Genomic DNA, 19971 nt, shown 5'->3' on the forward strand with positions numbered 1-19971 from the left:
TCTGACGGTGCAGCATGCCTGCTGACAGTGGGACACCGAGGTGTCAGCTACGATTTTGGTAACCAGGACCTTGGACCACCATTGGTCCGCATGATGTGTTCCCCCTCCCCCGAGAAGGGTCCGGGACCCAGTGCTGTGCTTCGGGGCTGCAACACCCCGGCTATGAACCGTTCCCTGGTCCTGCCAAAGGCATAAAGGCACTCGATTTCCAGTAGCAATCGTAACAAAATTTGCCAGCACACCCGCGCCGAGAGGGAGGCTGAGAGATGTGGGGGGGGGGGGTGGGTTGTAAGTGAACCACATACCCCGGACCCGCGGGGCCGCCGCCCACCCCCTCCTCCCGCTTCAGGCGGGGGACGGCGGCCGCGCGTCTGCGCTGCACAGTTGCCCCTGGTAACGGTTGCCAAGCGGCAGCAGTGGACATGGCGGCCAGCGAGCCGGACTTCCTGGAGAGGGCGGGTGAACTTCAGCGGCAGCTGCACGCCAGGTGAGCCTCCCGCCCCGGGCCCTGAGACCCGGGACCCGACCCGCTTACGCAGGAGCTGGTGCTGGCTCCGCGACGGCGACTGGCCCGCGGCCCAACACCACCACCCCTTCCCCTCGCAGGCCTGGCCCTGGAGCCTCGGGCTCGAGTGGCGGTCTACCCCTCAACTGGCTTGACGCTCTGCCGGCTGGGGCGTCAGTGCCACTGGAGGTTGCCCTGGCTATGCAGTCACCGACGAGGGTAACGCCGCAAAGAAACAGACCCAGCAGCGTCCCTCCTGTGTGCGGGGAACCGTTGGGATGAGGTGCAGCCAAGTCCCGATCACATCCACATTTTCCAGTAAGGAGAGCGAGAAGGTGAATTTCTGCAGCGATTTCAGGACCTCTCAAAGCACTTTACAGCCTCTAAAGTCATTTTGGATTTACTTATGTAATGCGGCCCATTTTTTGTTTGCAAACCAAGGTCCCATAAATAGCAATATGATAATACCATTTAGAGGGTTATGTTGTTGGGTGAACTTTGGAGATAGCACAAGGGATAGGCCGTTGAGGGCCTCACATCTCTTCCCCCATTCGATATTTTCTGCAAGTGCGATCGCGTAGCAAGGGAAACAGGGAACTGTGAACAATGGGAGGGATAGGAGTGGATATTAGTGGTGGCAGCTGAGAGGGAGGAGGGTGACTGCAGGAGGTGGGGGGGTGGTCAGCTAGGGTAAAGGTAGGAGGATTGAAGGAGCGACTATCAGGGTGGGGTAGGGTGGGGTGGGGTGGGGCGGGGCAAGAATGGAGGCGAGGACGTGGGTAACGTTGTGTCTGCGGACAATATACCTTTATGTGATTAGAACATGTGTCCGCTAAAGTCAATGCAGCAGTCTCCAATAGTCTTGGAAATTCTTTGACATTGTGCGAGGACTTCACTCCATCAAGACTGCGTGGTAGCTGGTTTGCAACAGTCATCCCACATTAAGAGTTCATGCACATGCATTTTTCACTGCTCAGAACGGATGTGGAAGCAAGTCATCCAGAGGGACTGCTAAAATGATGATCTTTGCAATTTAACGCTTTAAGGTTCAAGAGTGTAAATTAATACAAGTGTGTGTTACTGCAGTGAGTTAATTTTGTAGTAGTAATGGTTGTGAATCTATTTTCACTGTTACGCCATTGAACTGACATCGCCATTTAGATTTTCATGGAAGCCTAACTTAATGTGAAATCCCAAAATTGCTGCCAGTGATTCAGCATTCCGTTTGCCGCTTTCTGTAACACAGTCAATGCATGAACTTTTTTTCCCGATGAATTTAAACTAATTATAATATAATCACATTCATGGTATCATGAATATCTTACATTTTGATGCGAGGGTGTGCGATTTTAATATGTAATATTCCATAATTACTGCTTACTGAGCTATCTCGCCAGTTTTAAAACTTTGATTTTTTTAAAAAAATTACACTTTTAAATTGAAATTGACTTCACTCCATCTATTTGTAATTGACTTCCAAATTAGAATTGGGGAAAAGAAATGTTAGATTTCTTGCTCCTGACCACATTCTAGAGTTTCTGGATGTGCACTGATGACTTTGGCTGATGATGTATTGGGCATCAATGTCATGGCTTTCCCACTCAATAATCATGGCCCAGAATCTGCATAATAGTGATCTCTTTAACCAGGTATTAGTGTTTTGCCACTAGAGTTGAATACTACAGTGGGTTTACTAACTTCAGGAAAAGGAGGGCAAGGTTAAATACGATACACTAAGACTTTATGATTTATAGCATAAAATGTATTTCTTTGTCATTCATGTGGAATTCTCCAATTCTAACCATAGAACACTACAGCACAGTACAGGCTGTTCGGCCCCCGATGTTGTGCCAACACTTTATCCTACTCTAATATCTACCTAACCCTTCCCTCCCACCCAGCCTTCCATTTTTCTATCATTCATGTGCCTCCTTAAGAGTCTCTTAAATGTCCCTAATGTATCTGCCTCCACCACTTTGCCACCAGTGTGTTCCATGCACCCACCATTCTGTGTAAAAAAAAACTTTCCCCTCCCCTCCCCTCCCCTCCCCTCCCCTCCCCTCCCCTCCCCTCCCCTCCCCTCCCCTCCCCTCCCCTCCCCTCCCATTATGCTCCCTTATATTAGTCATTTTTGCCCTGGGAAAAAGTCTCTGTCTGCTTGATCTATGCCTCTTATCATCTTGTACACCTCTATCAAGTCACATCTCATCCTCCTCCTCTGCAAAGAGAAAAGCCCTAGCTCACTCAACCTATCCTCATAAGACGTACTTTGCAATCTAGGTAGCATCCTGGTAAATCTCTTCTGCACCCTCTCTCAAGCTTCCACATCCTTCCTATAATGAGGTGACCAGAACTGAACACAATATTCCAAGTTTGGTCTGACCAGAATTTTATAGAGCTGCAACATTACCTTACAGCTCTTGAACTCAATACCCTGATTAATGAAGGCCAACATACCATATGCCTTTTTAACAACCCTATCAACCTGTGCAGCAGCCTTGAGGGATCAATGGACGTGGACCCCAAGATCCCTCTGTTCCTCCACACTGCTAAGAGTCCTGCCATTAACTTGTATTCTGCCTTCAAATTCAACCTTCCAAAGTGTATCACTTCATACTTTTCTGGATTGAACGCCATCTACCACTTCTCAGCCCAGCTCTGCATCCTATCAATATCCTGTCATAACCTACAACAACCGTCTACACCATCCACAACACCACCAACCTTCGTGACATCTTCAAACTTATGAACCAACCCTTTCTCATTCCCATCCAAGTCATTTATAAAAAAAAATCACAAAGAGCAGGGGTCCCAGAACAGATCCCTGCAAAACACCACTGGTCACTGACCTCCAGGCACAATACTCTCCATCTACAACCACCCTCTGTCTTCTATGAGCAAGCCAATTCTGAACCCACACAGCCAAGTTTCCCTGGATCCCATGCCTCCTGACTTTCTGAATGAGCCTTCCATGAGGACCCTTATCAAACACCTTACTAAAATCCATGTACACCATATCCACGGCTCTACCTTCATCAATGTGCTTTGTCACATCCTCAAAGAATTCAGTCAGGCTCATGAGGCATGACCTACCCCTCATAAAGCTATGCTGACTGTCCCTAATCAGCCTATGCTTCTCCAAATGCTCCTAAATCCTGTCTCTAAGAACCTTCTCCAGTAATTTGCCCACCACTGAAGTAAGACTCACTGGTCTATAATTCCCACAGTTATCCCTACTCCCTTTCTTAAAGGAACAACATTTGCCACCCTCCAATCATCTAGCACTACTCCTGTGGCCAATGAGGATGCAAAGATCATCACCAAAGGTGCAGCAATCTCTTCCCTTGCTTCCTGTAATAACCTTGGATATATCCTGTCCGGCCCCAGTGACTTAACTATCCTCATGTTTTTCAGAAGTTCCAGCACATCCTCTTTCCTCATGTTGACATACTCTAGCATATCAGCCTGTTGTACGCCATCCTCACAAACATCAAGGTCTCTCTCACTGGTGAATACTGAAACAAAGTATTCATTAAGGACCTCCCCTACCTCTTCCGACCCCAGGCACACGTTTCCTCTTTTAACCCTGATCGGTCCTACCCTCACTCTAGTCATCCTCCTATTCTTCACATACGTGTAGAATGCCTTGGGGTTTTCCTTAATCCTATTCACCAAGGCCTTCTCATGCCCCCTTCTAGCTCTCCTAATTCCATTCTTAAGCTTCCCCCTGGCTACCTTGTAATTCTCCAGAGCCCTGTCTGATCCTTGCTTTCTAAACCTTAGGTAAGCTTCTTTCTTTCTCTTGACAAGATATTCTACTTTTGTTGTCAACCATGGTTCCTTCACTCTCCCATCCTTACCCTGCCTCAATGGGACAAACCTATCCAGAACCCCATGCAAGTACTCCCTGAACGTCCTCCACTTTTCCATTGTGCACTTCCCCATGAACACCTGTTCCCAATTTATGCTCCCAGATTCCTGCTTAATAGCATCATAATTCCCCCTCCCCCAATTAAATTCTTTCCCATATCATCTGCTCCTATCCGTCTCCAAGGCTATGGTAAAGGTCAAGGAGTTATGGTCATCATCTCCGAAATGCTCTCCTACCAAGAGATCGGAAACTTGATCAGGCTCATTGCCTAGTACCAGGTCCAGTATGGCCTCTCCTCTAGTTGGCCTGTCCACATTCCGTGTCAGGAATCCTTCTTGGATACTCCTAACAAACTCTGCCCCATCTATCCCCTTTACACTAAGGAGGTGCTAATTAATATAAGGGAAGTTGAAGTCACCCGTGACAATAACCCTGTTATTTTTGCACCTTTCCAAAATCTGCCTCCTGATCTGCTTCTCAGTGTCTCTGCTGCTATTGGGGGGGTGGGGGGGGGGGGTCTGTAGAATACTCCCAATAGAGTGATTGCTCCCTTCCTGTTTCTGACTTCCACCCATACTGACTCAGTAGACGATCCAGTACATCCTCCCTTTCTACAGCTGTGATACTGTCCCTGATCAGCAAAGCCACTTCCCCACCTCTTTTACCTCTGTCCCTGTCCCTTTCTAAACCTCGGAATATCCAGCAGCCATTCCTGCCCACGTGACACCCAAGTCTCTGTAATGGTCACAATGTCGTAGTTCCATATACTTACCGATCTATTTTTTTTCAGTCAGACATAACCTGCAGGTTCGTTTTAAGAAAACAATTTTGAAGGCATGACTCCATAGCATTACTGTACAATTACATTGATATGGTTATAGGGAATTAAACATTACCTGTTTAAAGCAGTTGACAAAATACCTATTTTATGATATATCTAGGCAAACATGTTATGTTTGTGGCACTTTAGTTCATTTGGTAGTCAAGTTTTGGGCTGAAATCTCTGCTCAAGGACATTAATATATAACTCAGATTGATATTTTGGTACAGTGGTTATGGAGTGCTGTTCTTTGACATTAAACACTGGTCTTATTTGCATGTCCATCTATAACTTTGGTGCTGATTGAAGTGGAATCCAACATATCTATGTAAACATTTACTAAGTTGTTCCGTTCCAATATGGGGTAGTTTTTATTAACGATTGAAGTTATATACTGTTTCTAAGATCACAAATACACTATGCTGTTTTAGATAACAAATCACTGAGGATCACAGAACTGTGAAATACGTTACATCTTTGAAAACCAGTTCAATCTGTAAACACCAAAGATAAAATACTGTAAATGCTAGAAATCTGAAACAAAAACAGAAAATGCTGGAAATAACCTGTATATACTATGCAACTTTGGCATTTGTAAAAGTGATTGAAGAAGGATGCTACATGTTTTTTTTGTTGGTGGTAGGTTCCATGGCCAGTGTCAAGTTACCACAATCATGACTTTAATTAAAATGAGGCAGTACGCTCTAGAAATGTTTTGCTTCATTGCCTATAAAGGAACATCCTAAATGTTATAATGACCTTTGTTGGAGAGCCTGTGACTTTGATTTTGAATCAGTAAATCAACTGTTTTTCTTAAAAATCATAACAAGAATAACATTCTAAATGAACTACAGTATAATTATCATATTTTATGTCCTGAAATTCTTTGTGCTGATTATTAATTCTAAGTCAACTATCTCCACGCATTTGGAACAGATGATTACTTCACTAGTCAGAATCACTTTGCACATAGTTGATGCTGATAAAATAGACTTGTATCATAACCATGGAGTGGAAATAATAGGCTTTTTTTTAATGAGTGCTGTGAGGAGTGTCCGATCCATTGTGGTGTTTAAGGCTATTCACTACAGTCACAGGATGCACTTGTAGAAGTTATTAAGAATCTGGCCATTCCTGCTTTCCAAGCATAATGGTGTTGCTTCAGTAACCATGGAGTCACAGCCTAATATGCCAATCAGTTTATAACTTCATTCTGTATGTGACCTTCAGTTCAACTTAAAAATAATCAGTTGGAAACAGAATGGTAATTATTGTTAGGAAGGGCATTCAGATTCACTTGGGCTTTGGAGATTTACTAGCTAAATTGCGAATATCTCAAATTTAAAGTCTAACAGAAAGGTAGATTATTAAATGAGTGTTGAATGTCTTCTTGATTGAAACAGGATTCAGGTACTTACTGTTGATCAATAGATTTTCAAGACTCAACCGTGTTCCCTCTCCTTGCAAGATCAGCAGTAACTACCAAAAATATCAAAAGTTGAAGGAAACAAATGTACAATTTTTATTGCCGATGCAAACTAATTAACCAATACAGAGAAGAAATTTTCACCATGAATTAAAATTACTGTATGTGGAGATCATTACTTATGGATTTTGTTCATACTTTGTTGCACAAAATTCTAAATCATGTTTAGGAAAAGTTTGAAGAGGAACGTGGTCATCTCCCATTTGTGTCCTCTGCTTCAGTATTGGAGAAAAACAAATGTTGGCTTGGTACAACTCCATAATACATTTTCATGAGATATCAAAAGGCTTCACAATTAAATTGCACTTGATGTGTTGTCATTTTATGTTGATTAAATACAATGGGGAAACACATTTGTATACAGTGAAGGCACACAGAGAGCAGATGAAGTGAATAACTAGTTAGTTTTTGGTTGAACTGGGCTCTTGGATTACCACCTCATTGAAAAGCCAATGGCCTCAATTTTGATTTACTAATAATCAGGCCATTGATAATGAAGATTTTTGTTCAGACTGATTATGATGTACAGAGAGGAGCTATTTTAATTAAATGGAGAGGTATTAAAATCAAGCCAACAGTTTAAAGGAGAGTCGTGCAGCCTTTCCTTGATTTACCAATGTTCAATTTGCAAGATATTGCAATAACATAATTGGTTCCGGGTTACCTGGCTTCAATTTAATGTTATTTTTTGTTATAATGAGTAGCTAGCCGTTCTTCACAGATGAATTGTCTAGAATGTCTAGACCCAAATGGCTGATTGCATTTAGCCCAGCGTTTCTGTTTTTTGAAATTTCACTTAAAACTTTTCAGGAATACCTCCTTTGTTTTGTAACTAGAGGATTGGCTGCATTTTAGAGGAAGAATGCTAGTTTAAAGGTTGAACCACAAACAATCTTCAGTTGGACCTCAGTACTATACAAACACCTGCTGTTACAAATTCTCTCATGTCATACAATATTCTTGAACACTTCTACAAATTTGATCATGGTCCTCATTGAGTAGGAAGCACATATACCAGGAAACCATGTGGTATATGCACTTAGTCTTTGGCCACTCATGCCACTACCAAAGTACCCTTTAACTGCAGAGTTGAGGTTTGGATTGGAATTGCTCAAAGGAGGCTTAACCTTGTTTTGTCTTCTATTGCAGATTCAGGTTTTTATTATTTAGCAGGTAGGCTCTCCTATAAGTGATGGGCCAAGAATGGCATTGGAACCAATTGACAGAAAAATTCAATTATGTAATTGATTGTAGCATTTGAGTGTGTACTCTTCCATGTTACCTTGGTGTTTTCTTCCAACTACCTCATCCTCCTCACCGCCAATCCCTGTGGGGCTCCAGTTTACATGTCTAGCTTATGCTAATCATATTACCACACCATCCCTCCCCAACCAGAGGTTCCTACCAGATTAGTTGTTCATTTGATTAGCTATCACCCCAAACCCTGATGTTCCCAAACCACAATTCCCCCTCCCCCCAATTTCCAATGCAGGCAAGCTGAGAAATTATATTTTGGAACATTGCATCTCATGTGGACAAGTCTGATAAATTTTTTGATTTTATTGGAAATTATAATTTGAATATGTCCCTATAAGTATTGATGGGCCAAGAATGGCAATGGAACCAATTGATTAAAAAATGATACAATTGATTGTGGCATTTGTAGTGTTTGCTTTACCATGTAATCTTAAGTGATTGATATTTCAGTGAATTAAGTATAGCTATGTTGCATGCTTGATATTTTCCATCACAGATTTTGTGCACAGATCAGAAATCATGGTTTATGATATACAATATTAGCTATTTATATACTGTATACTATATACATACAGTACCTGTGTAGAATAAACTTGACTTTTAGTGCTGTTCAAAATACTAATTACATAAGTATTATTTTTTCAAAAATGGACAGTTATATGGTAACAATTCTATTAATTCAATAGATGCACGAATCCTTCATGAGCTAAGTTATACTTCCTTCCTATGACCAAGGAAGTATAACTTAGTATGTATCGTCAACCCACAACCCAATGTTTACATTTTCGCAAGAATTTCAGTCCAAAAATTAACATTTGATTTTTAAAAAAACTCAGAGGAGGCAGTCTTTGTTGCCTTGATTATTCCAATGATGTTGGAAATAGAATGGCTGTGCCTTCAGCAGTCAAGCTTGCTGATAACATAAAGTTATGTGGTGGTATGGCTGGGAGGAGGATGTAGAAATACTTCAGGGAGATATAGACAGGCTAAGTGAATTGGTGAGGACATGGCAGATGAAATATAATGTGGAAAAATGCAAGTTCATCTACTTTGGTAGGAAAAAGAGGGAAGGTGGAGCACTTTATTAATAAGTAGTGAGAGATTGAAAGATGTAGCTGTTCAGAAGGACCTGGATGTTGTTATAGGAAAAAATGAAAGTACAGAAAACAATTAGGATAGCCTGTATTGTCAGATAGTTTGTGTACAAGAGTAGAGATGTCTTGCTCTGATTACCCAGAACCCTAATGAGACATCATCTGGAATATTGTGCACAGGTCTGGACTCACTACGCAAGGAAGAATTTACTTGCGATGGAGGGAGTGCAGTGAAGGTTTACCAGATTGATTCTTGGGAATGGCAAGTTTTGTCATTAGATGCCAGATGAACCAGACTGTGTGTGGGTCTTTTATAATTAGAAAAATGGGAAGTGATCACTTTAAAACAAACAAAATTAGAGTCACACACAGCACCGAGGCAGCTCACCGTGTTCATGCCGACCATCAAGGCCTAACTCTACTAATCCCATTCACCAACATTTGGTCCATAGCCCTCTAATCCTTGGTGATTGAAGTGCTCATCCAGGTGCTCAAATGATGCAAAAACTAAAATTCTAATGGGGCTTCACAGGATGGATGCAGGGATGATGTTTCCACCATCCAGGGTATCTGGCACTGGGGTCAATGCCAAAATAAGGGGTTGCCATTCAGGACAAGGGTGAGATTTGTTCATCCAGAAAGTATGAATTTTTGGAATTCTTTACCCAAGAGGGTTCTGGAAGCTGAGCATACTCAAAGAGAAGTGAATAGTTTTAGATATTCAGGGAATCAAAGGATCTGGGATCAGTACAGGAAAGCTTCACTGAAGTAAAACATCAACCATGATCTTATTGAATGATGGAGCAGGCATTTGGGGCTGTAGGGCTTGTTTATGCCTCTACTTAAGATGTTCTTAAAGCCCTTAAATCTGAAAAATTCTCACTAAGCCTCTGCAACTTCTCATCATTGAAAGCTTACTTTTAAGTTTTGAACTAGTTGAGCAATCCACATAACTTGAAATTAAGAGGAAAAAAAATCAGAAAAAGGAAAATTAATGTGCAGTTTAAATGTTCTAAAGAAAATACAGTAAAAGTAAAAATTGGAATAGAATATATGTATCTATTTAAAATTTGATGATACCATATCAGGCCTTATAATCTGAATACAGTTATTATTTGTAAAACTTGTCTTTAGTCCTTTGTAACAAATGTCTTCTTTTTTCAGGTCATGTATTGGTATTGGTTTATTATTGTCACTTGTACCGAGGTACAGTGAAAAACTTGTCTTGCATACAGATCGTACAGGTCAATTCATTACACAGTGCCGTTACATTGAGTTAGTACAGAGTCCATTGATGTAGTACAGGTAAAAACAATAAAAGTACAGAGTAAAGTGTCACAGCTACAGAGAAACTGCCGTGCAGTAAGGTGCAAGGTCACAACAAGGTAGATCATTAGGTCATAGTCTGTCTCATTGTATAAGGGAACTGTTCAATAGTCTTATCACAGTGGGGTAGAAGCTGTCCTTAAGTCTGGTGGTTCCTCAGGTTCCTGTATCTTCTACCTGATGGAAGAGGAGAGAAAAGAGAATGTCCTGGGTGGGTGGGGTCTTTGATTATTCTGGCTGCTTCACCAAGACAGCGAGAGGTAAAGACAGAGTCCAAGGAGGGGAGGCTGGTGTCCGTGATGCACTGGGCTGTGTTCACAACTCTCTGCAGTTTCTTGCGGTCCTGGGCAGAGCAGTTGCCGTACCAAGCCGTGATACATCCAGATAGGATGCTTTCTATGATGCATCGGTAAAAGTCGGTGAGAGTCAGAGGGGACAAACCGAATTTCTTTAGCCTCCTGAGGAAGTAGAGGCGCTGGTGAGCTTTCTTGGCCGTGGCATCTACGTGATTTGACCAGGACAGGCTGTTAGTGATGTTCACTCCCAGGAACTTGAAGCTGTCAACCCTCTCGACCTCAGGACCATTGATGTAGACAGGTACATGTACACTGCCCCCTTTCCTGAATTCAATGACCAGCTCTTTTGTTTTGTTGACATTGAGGGAAAGATTGTTGTCATGACACCATTTCACTAAGCTCTCTATCTCCTTCTTGTACTCCGCCTCATCGCTGTTTGAGATACGGCCTACAACGGTGGTACCATCTGCAAACTTGTAGATGGAATTAGAGCAGAATCTGGCCACACAGTCATGAGTGTATAGGGAGTAGAGTGCAGGGCTGAGGACACAGCCTTGTGGGGCACCAGTGTTGAGAATAATCATGCCGGAGGTATTTCTACCTATCCTCACTGATTGCGGTCTGCTGGTTAGAAAGTCAAGGATCCAGTTACAGAGGGAGGTGTTGAGTCCTAGGTCTCGGAGTTTTGTGACAAGTTTGCTTGGGATTATTGTATTGAAGGCAGAGCTGTAGTCAATAAACAGAAGTCCAATGTAGGTGTCTTTACTGTCCGGATGCTCCAGAGCTGAGTGTAGGGCCAGGGAGATGGCGTTCGCTGTAGACTTGTTTCAGCGATAGGCGAATTGCAGTGGGTCAAGATTGTCTGGGAGGCTGGAGTTGATGCGTGCCATGACCAACCTCTCAAAGCACTTCATGATGGTGGATGTCAGAGCCATTGGTCAGTAGTCATTGAGGCATGTTACCTTGCTTTTCTTCAGTACCGGGATGATAGTGGTCTTCTTAAAACAGGTGGGAACCTGAGATTGAAGCAGGGAGAGGTTAAATATGTCCGCAAATATTTCTGCCAGCTGATCAGCACAAGATCTGAGCACACGGCCAGGGTCACCATCTGGTCCAGGTGCTTCCTCATGTTCACTCTCTGGAAGACTGGTCTTACGTCCTCAACTGTGATCACAGGTTCAGCTGCATTGGAGGCTGTCAGGATGGGTGGTGACAATCCACTTCCCTTCTGTTCAAAGTGTGCATAGAATGCATTAAGTTCATCAGGAAGGGATGTGCTGTTGTTAACTATGCAGCCTGTCTTCGTCTTGTACCCTGTTATGTCATGTAAGCCCTGCCATAACTGAAGGCTGGTCAGGGACTCTATTTTGAGTTGGTGTTGCCTCTTGGCATCCCTGATAGCTTTCCGAAGGTCATATCTCGATTTCTTGTACAGATCAAGATCACCAGATTTGTATGCAGCAGTCCTCAACTTCAGTAGGGAGTGGATCTCCCGGTTCATCCGTGGTTTCCTGTTTGGGAACACCCGTATTGTCTTCTTTGGTACACAGTCCTCCACACACTTGCTGATAAAGTCTGTGATGGTGGTGGCATACTCATCAAGGCTGGCAGCTGAGTCTTTGAACATGGTCCAGCCCACTGTCTCAAAGCAGTCATGTAGGAGCTCATCTGCTTCCTCAGACCAACACTGCATGACTCCCTGTACCGGATCCTCCCCTTTCAGTTTCTGTTTGTATGCAGGGAGAAGGAGCACAGCCTGGTGGTCCGATTTCCCAAAGTGAGGACGAGGGTGGCTCGGAAGGCATCTTTGATGGTTGTTTTGCAGTGGTCAAGGGTGTTGGCGCCCCTGGTGCAGCAGGAGATGTGCTGATAGTATTTTGTAACACACTCTTGAGGTTGGCCTGATTGAAGTCACCTGCAATAATGAAGAGGGCCTCAGGGTATCCTGTCTCCAGGTTGTTGACCGCAGTATAGCTCATTGAGTGCAGGCTTCATGTATGTCTATGGCGGGATGTAGACTGCCATCAGGATAGTTGAAGCGAACTCCCTTGGCTCAAGATTCAGGCACTACAAATCATTGGGACATCATAACTGTTCCAGTGTGCTTGTAAGAGTACCTTTTGGTTAGAGGTCATTTGAAAGGTGATCAGGAAATGGACCTGGTTGTTTTTTCCCTTTCTCCCCATCCTAGTTCCAGTGACTTTTGTCCACAGTTTAAGCACAGATCAGCTAACTCAGCTTCAATTGCAAGACAAATCCGGAAATATCTAAATCAATATGGCCCAGGAACAATGTAATTGTTCACGAAGTCAACTAATTGTAAACAATCTTTTTTTCATAAAGTTGCAAAGCATTTCTTTCTGGAAGTGAATCTAAAGTACACTGCTTGAAACATACTCCGTTATATTGTGGAAAAAAAAGCAATGGCCTTGTGCTAAGGTAATTTTCTTAACTAAACCATAGATATGCTACTGAAATGGGAAAAAGGAAAATCACCATTGTGCTGGATTCCTGTTCACTTTGAGGACAGCTACATTTTTTTGCCCAACATTTCTCAATCTTAAAATGGGCAGATGGAAATCAGTGAAGGGGTGAATGCATGGTTCCGTCAAACCACTCATTTGCCATCGAACACAATTGAGATGCTAACACCCAGAATTACTAGCATATAAAGCATAGCTGGCATTGTTAAGCACATCGGAGAAAGCATATTAGACAAGTCTATGGTATTTAATTAATTTCTCAACCTACTGAAATTTGCCCTGCTTAAAGCATAGAACCTGGGTTTGTGACTCTTGCTTCTTCCTCTCAAGCCAAATATAAAATTTAATGCCATTGTCACTTTTTAATAGATATTCTTTTGTCGTCATTAGCTAATTCTTGCTTGTCACTCTTCATTAAATCAAGTGTGGCCTGTTCCTTTGTCTGTTAGAAAACATATTGTTCTAGAAGAATGTCTTGAATGTGTGCCCGGAAATCATTGCTTTTTCCCTCCACTGTGAAAATTAAAATCTTGCAACAATTGCCACATTGTTTTAGCTACATGCGATCTTGATCTCAACATTTACATATCCCTCACTATGTTTTATTACTGTCAGAAAATCTACAGATAGTTCACACCAGAGTCTTGGATCAGTTGCTGTTTGCCTATTGCGTGTCCACTCTCTTATATCTTATTGCTAAGCTTGGTAGGTGAGAATATTGGTCTTTTTTTGGCAATGCTTATTCTCGCTAACGTGTTAGAAAAAGGAGCAACTGTCTGTAATTACTACAGCATGAATACATGTCGGTGGGAGCGTGAGAGAGATGGTGGCCAGGGATCAATTCCAAAGGCAATGGTGGTAGCAGCACCTCCTGGGCATTAATTTCACCTTGAGCCTAGTTTGAACCACGGATGAAGATGACTGAGAATGAGATGATACCATTAGAGAAGACCGCAAACAGGTTTGGCGGGGAGCCATGTGCATCTCACAGGCAGTGAGGGAGATCTGCCGATACCACGGGGTCCCTCTTGCAGAGTTGCCAGCCATTACCTGAAGTCCTTGGCAGCAGGTGGGAGTTGCTGCACATTTCTCATTGTCCCCTGCAAATTGGCAGCTTGAACCAATCCAAACCGTGCTTGCGTTAGGCCGTTGATAACAAATTTCAAAACCATTTTTTCTCCCTGCGGTAACTGATTAATGTGTTAAAGACATGTTAATTTGTGCTCACGACAACAGTACACGTTAATCTTTGGCAGTCTCTCGGGACCGAGGATGACATGTTAATGATGCTTAATTGACAGCACTGGAGTCAGTGTGTACACAATCTACAGTACGAAGGAGTGAATGCATTTCACTATCATTTGTTTGATAAAATAATAAAATCCCCACTTAATTGTAAAGATAGGAACCAGTTCTCTCAAATATATGAATGTAATCCTTTTGAGGATTAAAATTCCATAAAACAAAAATCCCATTTACGACCTATGTTAAAGGAAGAATAATTTGGCAATAGTACATGCTGTTTGCCATGCAATGTAAAAACCAAGGCCATTTCACCCAATCAGCAACTATGTGATGTCCATTGCACCTTACCTGGCTTGTCTTTGAACTTGTGCATTATCCTTTTCAAAATTTTATATGTGACCACGGACACAAGCATTTTTTTGTTCTTGCAGTATTTTAAAGAAGCACCTTATTAGTGAATGTTCCATATGTGGAACAACGTAACTCAAAGCCCAGACCATAAATTCCAGACTTTCTAAATCTTTCTGCCACTTCATTTTTCTCTCCTCCTCCAGTAATAAGTTGCTTAAAAACTTACTTTGGATTCTCTTCAAAATTGTTTTTATGGATTGTGGCAGGTTTTGTTTAATAATGCTCCTTTGAAGAACCTTGGCATTTTTTTCTAACAATAAGTTGCTATGTGATTGTTATTTTTTAAGAAAGCTTTTCCATGATAACAGTGATGTTGGAAGAACAAGCTGTTTTGCTTTGCCCTAATTTTATAGTTATGATGTAAATGCAGACAAAGTCTTGAGTCCTGTCCTGATCTGACACCACCTTATACCTTGGAAGGAGTTAATCTCACTCCTTCACTTTAGAGTTAATTCAGGCATGATTTGCAAAATCACTGTCTAGCAATGCTTCATGTGTAGTGTGAATTGCACTGAATATATTTTGTTTTGTTTTGAAACATTCATAATAAATAATAAAGATGCAAACAGTATCGAACTGTCAAGTGGTGAGTTCAAGAGCTGGATTGTCAAAAACTGGTCTCACACTTGTCTTTCACATTGCTGTGGAGATCACAGTAATCTATAAATTGCTGAGCAACATTTATAAACTACTTGCTTTCACAATATTTCATTGTATTTGTTCAAATATCAAGGACCTTCCATGGTTACAAAACAGGAGAGGATGTTCTAAATAGTATTATTTAAATGAACTTAATTAGCTTGTGTAAAGACTCCTTTTGCATTTCCAAAAGTGAGTCCAGCAATCATGAGGGCATTTACTTTGGATGGATGTAATAAATACCTGAATTGAGCCAGTGTAGGTAAATAGCCTTGGGTTAATCTGCACAGATTTTCAAATAGTACATAAGCCATTTATTTTGAATGAATGCATGGGATGTTCTGCTCAAATAATGCACACAGCTGCAAGGGACTTCTGCAGTGTCACCACCATAAGTTCAGTTGATTGCAGTATATCCATTTGTGATTTGCTCTATATCAAATTAAAATGGAACTGATTCATTTAAAATGCAGAACTTAATTGAAATATTTTAAGTAGTGAACTATGGTGTCAGAAGAATGCAGTTTGTCTTAAGATTGCATATGGTGGCCATGCTATCCACAGAAAGAATGGGGACAATTATGTAATACCCCTTTAAGTCAGGTTTAGTGCTGGCTTTGCTGTATGACTGAGATTTATCTAGTGCATATAATTTCTATGCAACCATTCCACTATCATGCATCTTTTTCTGGGGAAGTTGCCTTGCATTTATTGGGGAAATTTGCTGTTGTTTTGGTTTTAGATACTCTTTTGGTCTTAGATTCCCTTTTTAAGTAAACCTTTATTTTTAATCTGAGTAATTTGCCTTTGTTTGATTATCAATCAACCGTTTCTTGCGAGTTCAGAAATGTCGCCGACTTCCTGCAATCTATTAGCTTACACAGGTGTTGTCAATAGATATCATTTTTTTTATTGCTATCTATGATGCCTGGTTTTACCTTTTGCCTAGGCATTTGCATATTTTTACTATGTTCTAAGTGCGATCACATCAAAAGCAGTCAGCTAACATCAAACAAATTTTATTTTCAAATTTGTTTCACCAATGTGTTGTGTGGCTTTATGAATTTGGGCACAATTGAATATAATTTATAACTATTATCTGTCATCACATTGACCAGGCACCTCTCAAACCATTCTACTATTTCCAAATTTCTTTACTAATAGTGAGCTTTGCATCGGTTTGAAAGGTGGTGAGATTCCACATGATCTTGTTTTCTGATGTCCAATGCTTTACCTGATGGTGAATTTCCTTTTTTTATAGCGAACGTAAACGGCTGGAGCTGGAAAAGAACCTTTTGGCATGCAGCAAATCAGATCAGTGGAAGTAAGTAAAGGATTGCATTGTATTGATACTGCTGTATGTCCTTATAGATCCAGTTCTTAACGTTAATTGTGAATATGTCCTGTTAGAATGAATTTGATGATTTTGTTTTGTGGATTTTTCTACCAAATGTAATGCTATCTCATTTACCATAAGATAACTTGTCCTTAGTTTATCCCGAAGGGTTAGCACCAACTTTGGTCAACTGTAGCCTTAAGGCTGAGCATAGATGTTCACTAGATCAGACTTCTCATGTTTTCTGTCAGAACACTCTCCCACACTTCTCACTTGCATTTTTACAAGCTCTAGCTTCCATGGTAAGATTCATAGTACTGGGAGTGCCAATAATTCAAACTGACACCGATGTATTTAAGAATAAATAGTTTTGTTTGTCTGCACAGTGTTAATATTACAGGAGAATTAAAACAATAGGAATTAACACTGGCAATATGCATTCTCCACCTATAAATGGGCAATACAATGTAAAATTTTATGCCATATTGCCCATTTATAGGCGGAGAATGCACATTGCCAGTGATGTCTATCTTGGATGAAGTTCTGCGAATGTATCCTTGCAGAGCCCAGCCATGACTCATGTCTTTCCCATGAGACCAAGAGAGATTAGGCTTCAGCCAGCATCAATCCCTCCCTGCTCTGATGTCAAGAGGTTAGGATCCAGATAGTAATAATATTCCAGTTAAAGCCTCAGAATGGTGTTTTCTTCCTAACTAAAGTAAAGATGCATTTCTATCATTTATATATATTAACATTTTGCCCAGAAATAAGCTAAATAATGTCAAAACCATGTTTTTCATCTCAGACCAATCAGATAAGTGATTTTTTTTGTTCTTCATTAGTGTGTAAAAATATGCTATTTTTATACTGCTATGTTTACTGTCTGTTCTAATCTATTGGTTGCTAAACAGCACCTGTTTTCCTCCAGTTTATGGTTCAGATGACTCAGAATTTTAAAGCTTAGCCTCTCTGTCCTGACCTTTCATTCTTGCTTCTTCTTGGCTGTCAGCATTTTGTGGGTTCAAGATTTTATTTGCTAATTTCAATACTGTTAATTTTGTTATTTATATCATTTCTACTGAATGGAAAAATTTCAGGATTCAGTAATGCACCCTGATGTTTCTTTCCAATGTTCCACAAATCATCATCTAACCCCTAAGTTATAACTATTTTTCTTAATAGCTAAGTTTTCGTGTTTATAATAGTGCTTACAGATGCAATGTTACCTCAAATGTTTTCCAAGGATCCAGCCTGGACTCCCTCTTATTTCTGATTTACCTGCAAAATCAGTAGAAACATGCTGACAGTTTCTACATGTAAGCTGATGACACTTAAATTTATCTCATCACTGAAAAACGAAAAAAAAAAGCAAATGCTGGAAATCTGAAATAAAAACAGAAAATATTGCAAATATTCAGCAGGTCAGGCAGCATTTGAGGAGAGAGAAAAAAAGGTTGCTGTCTCTTTGCTAACGCACTGCCCCTTTTTCTCAATTTCAGGCTTAGGAGTGCCAGATTGAAACTTTATTTGAAAGAAGTACGTGAACAGGAGAGAAAAGCCCAACTTCGCAACCAACAGTTGCTCAAAGATTTTGAGAGTTTTGAAGCTGAAATCACAGCATTAGCAGCAGGCTCAAGCACATGGAAACAATTGAAGGTAGACGATTGCTAACTGTTAACCCAATTGTTTTCTATTCAATAGGTTAAAATTTTAGAACATTGTGTTTAATTATGCAACAGATAAAGAATACCTAATTGTGATTATAAGGCAGTATCTTTAGCCAAATTTCAGATCCCAACCCTATTTCTTCACCTGTCTCCACCACTACAGAAGCTCCTCCTCCAACCTCTCACATTTCGTTCCACTGGCACAAGTAATATGTATTTTCCTCCTTTCTGACAAGTATGCCACTTCTCTACTTCTTGTCATAACCCCCATGTTAAGACTCACGGTTCTCAACATAATTCTTTAGACTAACGTCTTTGACCACACCTATCTCTGTGCAATACCCAATTTCCACAAAATGCAAACATTTATCCTGCAAGTTGCCTGTAAGTGAGTCCTGGTTAAGAATGTAAGAACATAAGAGGTAGAAGCAGGAGTAGGCCATTCTGCTGTTCAATAAGATGGCTGATCTTTTACTTCAGGGCCATATCCTGCACTAACCCCATGTCTCTTAATCCTTTAATATCCAACAATCTATCAATCTCTGTGAAAGTTTGGGAGGGGCTTGAGCTGGAGTCAGTACATGGCCTCGGGATGAATGGGGAAAAAGAGATGAGTCTGTTGCTTTGATCACATCATAATAATTTGGCAGAGACTTTTATAGGCAGATGGTCTTCTTGACATTAACCTATACTTTATCTGGGTTTGGGACTGACATTGGATAGGTGGAATTAGTTATCTTCTGCTCGGTTTTGTAGAAGACAATGGGAAGGGAGCTCTGGTGAACAAAGGGTTACTCTCTCTCTCTCTCTCTCTCTCTCTCTCTCTCTACTGGTAAACAGCTTGAGCCACCTGCTTGTGTAAGGAATTGCTGAGCTTGGCTGATAAGGAGTTGCTGAGCTTCAAGGCCACAAGGAAACGGTTGTTTTTGACTAACTGTGAAAGATGTGTTAACTTGTCTGGCTGCACACAGCAGCCTCGGCTTGACCAATGGCAGCGTGAGCTGGTCAAGCATACCCAAATATGAGTATGCCTATGCAGTAGGTGGACACCCACGGGAGAACAATGCATTTAAGTTTGTTAGCACCCTGTATTCCTTGAGTTGGGCCACGTGCAGGGAAGAACAGCACTGACTGTTTGCTCCTCCATGTACCCCTACTCCTGCTAGCGTTAAGCAATAAATAACTTCTTGTACGCTCCTTGGTTCTGCTGTTGTTTGCTTTATTACAGCGTGGGTCGACTTTCATAGTTTCTGCTTTCAAAATTGAAACATTTTATATCCTTCTACTGCAGGAATAAGTAGCTGCAGCTTAATAAAGTGTAGTGCTTCCAGATGAATTACTTCAATGAAAGAAATAGCATTCGGCATTGTACTGAGCTAATTGGATCAAGAAGTTTCCAGGTTTACTTCTTGGTCAACACAGGTTTAGTAGAATACCATAAAACATTTTGTTCTATGTCGGGTAGCAGGAAAAAGACTGCCAATCTCTTTCAATGTGCAGTGCTGAACAAGCATGTGTGTAACACTGGTTTTTAC

At 41.2% G+C, this 19971-nt stretch overlaps 1 protein-coding gene across 1 annotated transcript in view; it reads left to right on the plus strand.

The window, feature by feature from the left end:
• Positions 1-398: 398 nt before the first annotated feature.
• The window catches only part of kiz (kizuna centrosomal protein), a 123236-nt gene continuing 103663 nt past the window's right edge, over positions 399-19971 (plus strand). Inside the window, exons 1-3 of the mRNA XM_052011538.1 lie at positions 399-487; positions 16695-16757; positions 18269-18425. Coding sequence (XP_051867498.1) covers positions 423-487; positions 16695-16757; positions 18269-18425 — 285 coding nt within the window. The 5' untranslated portion in view covers positions 399-422. The remainder of the gene's footprint in view (positions 488-16694; positions 16758-18268; positions 18426-19971) is intronic.

The sequence above is a fragment of the Pristis pectinata genome, chromosome 3, assembly GCF_009764475.1.
Source record: "Pristis pectinata isolate sPriPec2 chromosome 3, sPriPec2.1.pri, whole genome shotgun sequence".
Classification (NCBI taxonomy): Eukaryota; Metazoa; Chordata; class Chondrichthyes; order Rhinopristiformes; family Pristidae; genus Pristis; species Pristis pectinata.